General features: G+C 42.9%; 1 protein-coding gene across 1 annotated transcript; it reads right to left on the reverse strand.

The window, feature by feature from the left end:
• Positions 1-3,863: 3,863 nt before the first annotated feature.
• LOC137785881 (proline-rich nuclear receptor coactivator 1-like) lies at positions 3,864-5,598 on the reverse strand. The gene is made up of 2 exons (XM_068577434.1): positions 5,168-5,598; positions 3,864-4,299 (listed from the first exon to the last, which is right to left on the reverse strand). Exons 1-2 carry the CDS (start codon positions 5,471-5,473, stop codon positions 3,871-3,873), a joined length of 735 nt encoding a protein of 244 aa, XP_068433535.1. The 5' UTR covers positions 5,474-5,598; the 3' UTR covers positions 3,864-3,870.
• Positions 5,599-6,024: the final 426 nt, after the last annotated feature.

The raw sequence follows: 6,024 nt of genomic DNA on the forward strand, positions 1-6,024 counted from the left end.
GGAGCGTTTACATTTTATTTTTTGTGAGACCTGTTGGTTTGGCAAGAAGCTTTAAAATGATGAAACGATGGGGTGTTAGCGGTTAGCGAGCCGTTAGTTCCATGTGTTGAAAGTATCACAGAAATAAACAGTTGCAACAACGTTAGACCTGTAATTTTCCGACTGCAGAAACAAGATGGATGCCAATATAAAGCTCCTGCGTCTGTCAAAGATTTCTTTATCGAATCCAAAATGTGTCCATTTCAACCCAATCTGTTCCGTTTAGTCTTGACCTGTAAACATGATGTACGGACTGAAACTATCTGTGTGAGCATGCTAACAGGTCATGCTAAGATGATGAGCATGCTAACACACGCAACTGAGATGGTGAGCATGCTAACACACAACTCAGATGGTGAGCATGCTAACAGACACAAATAAGATGGTGAGCATGCTAACAGACACAAATAAGATGGTGAGCATGCTAACACACACAACTAAGATGGTGAGCATGCTAACACACACAACTAAGATGGTGAGCATGCTAACACACACAACTAAGATGGTGAGCATGCTAACACACACACCTAAGATGGTAAGCATGCTAACACAAACGACTAAGATGGTGCGCATGCTAACACACACGACTAAGATGGTGCGCATGCTAACACACACGACTAAGATGGTGAGCATGTTTACTAGCTGCTTTACTTGAGCATGATGGCACCATCAATGATTAACTTAGTTTTTTTCATTGTCATTGTACAATAAAGTTGCCCAACGAAATGCAGTTGTGTAGCCGCATGTTGCAAGCGAGCACTTCTGTCTTTTACAGTTTGCTGTTGCCTTTTTATTCTGTCTTCTGCTTTTCGTCCTGTGCGACACCCGGCAGCCGGGTGAAGACGCTGTGGCGTGTTAGCGGTTAGCGAGCCGTTAGTTCCACGTGCTGAAAGAAGCAAGGAAATAAACAGTTGCAACAACTTTAGACCTCTAATTTTCCTTCTGCAGAAACAAAATGGATGCCACCTCTCTTTTATTTTATTATTTTAATGACAATAAAAGCAGTAAAGGACTTGGACAGTGGTCTTCAGGGTGAGAGTCCCTGTGCTTGTTTGACTTTCATGCTCGTTATACTCGTTACTGTTTTCAAAACTGTAAATTCAGTGGCGTTTAAATATGAAATATTCAGTGATTAGAGATTTAAATCATTATTTACTTCCATATATCTCCAAACTATATACACTGAAATGTAAATCTAGAGTCCGCAGGGTTGGGTTTATTTACTGTTTTTATTTTTTCATTTTCACCTGGTGTATGTTTTTTGCAAATTGTGATAGTTTTCTATAATTTTCTCACCATTACCTTAATTTAAAAAAAATAAATATATATATAAATATATATAAATATATATATATATATATATATATATATATATATATATGCAATAAAATGTAAAACACTGTCATTGGATTTCATTAACAAGACTAATGTTCCTTCGCGAGTAATAAACACAAAAACAACGTTCAACAGGGGTAACCAATATTTTTAATATATTTTTTACTTTAGATATGAAAGAAACTCTTCATAAAACAAATTGTGTCACGGGGGTGTGCTGTTATCCATAATCGTATAACTTGAATTACATTTTTTATTTTTTCAAACACTGTAATAAAATGGGCAGTTTAGTTTTTTTGCTCCGGTAACACAACGTTTCCTTATCATGACGTCACAGAGGTCAAGAAGCGAGACCCAGCAGGTGCCTGCCTGCAGCCACAGGAAACTAATCAATTAATAATAATAACCAGAAAAAAACAAGGTCACGAGGTCATCTGCGCCAAATTCAACGCATCTCGGTAAACAATATTTGTGCTTTAAAGTGTCTTAAAGGAAAGAAGTGCGCGATGATAGTCCTCTTTAAGAAGACACGAGACCAAAGCTACATGAAGCCGCGAGGGAAGTGGTTTACGGGTAACGAAGAGGGAACACCCGGAGAAGAGAACCGCTCCACCTCCTCTTCCTCGTCCTCCTCTTCCTCTTTCATTCAGAAACCCACCAGACAGCTGCTGCCTGGTGGAGCGCGCTGACGGCTGCACCATATCGTCGTGCTCACATTTGTTTCTACGTCAAGAGGCGTGTATTTCATGGCCGCAGCGTCGTTGCGTTACTGAGTTCTGATTGTGTCGCGTATCGTTTAAAATGTCAGGAGGAAAACAGTCCGAAGAAACTCCCAACGTATTTATTCAGATGACCCGAGACAGGAGAAGCTGGAAGCAGCAAACGACTCAAAACTATTTGTGTAAAATAGTTATCCACATCGGCAATTCCTCAAACGTTCCACATACTCGTCATCATTTTGGTGATTGTCTGGTTGGTTTGTTCAAAATGGCCGATGACTTTTTGTATGGAGGCCCATACCCGCCACAAAAAAAAAAGAAGTCATAATTATGACAACAAAAATGTCATAATTATGACAACAAAAAAGAAGTCATTATGAAAAAATAAGTCATAATTAAAAAAAAGTCATGACAAAAAAAAAAAAAAAAAAAGTCATGACAAAAAAAAAAAAAAAGTCATGACAAAAAAAAAGTCATTATGAAAAAATAAGTCATAATTAAAAAAAAGTCATAATTTTAAAAAAAGTCATAATTTAAAAAAAAAAAATCATAATTAGGACTTTTTTGGAGGAGAGGTGGGGGCAGAAATGGGCTTCCATACTTTTGTCTCCCCGCACACACGAAAAAGAAAACCCACATTTTGAGATGTTTTTTTGGAGGCGGGGTGGAGGATAAGAGCTTAAGATGATCTGAACATGTGAACGTACTCTTCAGTCAGTGCAATAAAGATTTTCAATAATAATAATGATGATGAACAGTCTGGATGCTGGTTGAGTGAGACTCTTCACGCGTCCCTGTGATTGGACCCGCGTTCAGGAGGAAGGGAAAGAACTCCCGCGACCAGGCGGCCTAACGTCCGGCGGTCCCGATTCGACCCGCGATGTGGACGTCCGAGCCGCCTGGCGGCCGTCGAGCTTCAGAGCGCCGCAGCCGGGCAGCGCCGCCCCGTCCTGCTTCTCAGTGCAAACATCAGTTCGGGAAGAGAAAAAAAAGTCTCGCTGAGCGTCGTCGCTTAAAGAGACTCAAGAGCATCAAGTCAATGGGCTTTTTTTTTTTTTTTTTTTTGTTCTTTTTTTTTGTGAAAAACCTCAGTAACAAAACTAGAATCTCTGTTAAAACAACGAGGAAAAATATACACAAATATATGTTTATAATATATGTTGTACGGTAACATGAGCTCTTTAAAAAAGAAATCACACTGACACACACAGACTCACACACACACAGGCAGAGTCACAGACTCACACACAGACACACACACAGACAGTCAGGCTGACAGACACACACACGGATAGACAGACAGACAAACAGACACGCACACAAACAGACAGACAGACACAGACACACAGTCAGGCTCACAGACACACACACACGGACAGACTCACAGAGACAGACAGACAGACTCTCTCACACACACACACACACACACACACACACACACACACACACACACACACACACACACACACACACACACACACACACACACACACACACAGCCTTATCAAAAGAAAGTGCCGTCGTCTCTCTGCAGCGTGTAAACATGGCGTCGTCCTGCAGCCGCACGCTTTCTAACGCAACAGAACAGCGCCGCGTCCCAAACAGAACCGACGGTCGGATCTCCAGCAGCGCCGCGGTGAACCGAACCCCGACGCCGTAGTGCAGCGGGTCAAAGGCCAAACTCTGACTCCCCCCCCCTCTCCCACCCGACCACCACCGCCTCCCCCTCTGTCCCCGCCCCCCCCTCCCTCGCCCCAATCGGCGACACCCTGCGCGGTCACGACTCGTCTCGGACCTTCAGCAGCGACTTCAGGTGGTCGCTCATCTGCTCTCGGCGCCGGTCGCTCCGCCGCGGCTCGCCGTCCCCGACCCAGTGGCTGGGCGGCTGGGGCAAGACGCTCGGCGACGGCGGCTCGCTGAACTTGGCGCCGGCGTAGACCTTCTCGCCGTCCTTGAGGTGTTCGGGCGCGGCGGCCTCGCTCGGGACGGCGGCGCGGAGGAGAGGCGGCGGCGGCAGTTTCTGCTCGCGCCGGTGGAGGGGGAGGGGCTTGTTCAAGCCGCCGGGGTCTTTCTTCTTGGAGGGGCGAGCCGCCCCGGGGCCCGGGCCCTGCCTGGGCTTGTGAACCCGCGTGGACGCGCTCTGGGCGGCTTGGCCACCAGGTGGCGCCGCTCCTCGCTCCGATCGGCCGCCTTTGGATTTCAGCAGCTGAGAAAAACAGAAGAAAAAAAAAAACGTCATTAATATAGTTAACAAGTTGAAACTTTATGAACGTCACTTTATGAACAATACTTTGAACTGGAACAAGTACTCTGAGTGAGTTCAGGTTTACATTAAACTCCTAATATGTTATTTAATCATCAGGTCACACTGTTAAATAACACTTTTAAATAAAAAACATACAGAAAAAAAAATAGAAATCAATACAATTCCTACACAATAAAACGTGTTTTTTGTGCGTGTGTGTTATGAACTTCCTCTTCCTGTATGTATTATTTATTTTATTTACACAGACTCGTCCCGCAGCAGGAAGAGGAACAACTCGTTGACTCACTTTCCATTCTTGTCATTCATGTCGACTCATCAACTCATTATTTCATTATTTATCTCTTTAATGGGGATTTACACGCATATAACTTATAATAAAACTATATAGGAATGTAAATAGCAAGTTATTATATACAGGAGAATAGATAAAAGAAGTAGTGGAGACCAAGTTGAGGTCTTCTAATGTCTTATTGTTGTTTATTTTTAGAACAACAGTCCAAACCTCACATATTTAAATGTGTCACAATAACAGTAATGATATAATAAAATATTTACATTTGCTTTAATATGACAATGCAGGTGTAAAAACACGACGTTGACCTCGACCGACCTGGTTGTCAACACGGAAAACAACAGAAGAAGAAACAACAGAAATAGACGAAGAAGAAGAAACAACAATAACAGAAACAGACGAAGAAGAAGAAACAGAAGAAGAAGAAGAAGAAACAACAACAGAAACAGACGAAGAAGAACGAACAAAACCAGAAGAAAAACAACAACAACAACAACAGAGGAGAAGTGACGTCACCTCTTTCCTCGCGCCCTGCTTGACGTTGTGCAGCGTGAGCGCGCTTTGTGCAGCGAGCGGCGGCTCGGTTCCGAGCGCAGAGCTGCTGGTGTTGTTGTTGTTGTTGATGTTGTTGATGGTGTTGTTGATGCTGTTGTTGTTGAGGTCGGACAGCCGGATGCTGGGGCAGCTTCTCGCAGGCTTCCGCAGCTTCCTCCCTCCTTTCTTCCGCCGCAGCGCCTGCCTCGTCTTCGCCGACATCGGGTTGTTGTTCTCGGCGTTGCCGATGTCCGCCGCTCCGCCGCGCGCGGGAGAGCCGTCCAACATGCTGCTGCTGGATGTAGCTCACAAGCTAACTGCTTCTAATGTTCGTGTTATTGTTTCAAATGATATCCGCCGCTTTAAAAAACTAAACGACGGACGTCCTTCTGGCCCGAGATGGCGTCGGTGGCAGAGCTTTTTAAAGCAGGAGGAGCAGAAGCAGCTTCCGGTGGAGGATTTCAAAATAAAACGCGTAGGAGACAAATTCAGAGGCGCAATGCGGATTTGTGTCATTTTAACTTTCCTGTTTTTAACTGTTTTGTACTGTTATTTATTTTTATCATGACATGGAACTAGATGAATACATAATTACAGTACATTGCAGTACAAATATTAACATTTTAAAATTAAAATATAATTTTTATTTAAAGATTTAAATTTTTATATTTTGAAATTTCTAGTCTTATTGCTATTCATTGATGTTATATACAGTTTTTTAAAAATATATTGTTATGCACCTTTCACCAAGTAAAATCCCCTGTTTTTTTATGTAAATATTAATTTGTAAAGTTATGAGATCAATGCGGTAAAAAGCGTAAAAGTATCGTGGACGAATA

The sequence above is a fragment of the Clinocottus analis genome, unplaced genomic scaffold, assembly GCF_023055335.1.
Source record: "Clinocottus analis isolate CAN_PGR_092001 unplaced genomic scaffold, fCliAna1.0.p SCAF_15, whole genome shotgun sequence".
Classification (NCBI taxonomy): Eukaryota; Metazoa; Chordata; class Actinopteri; order Perciformes; family Cottidae; genus Clinocottus; species Clinocottus analis.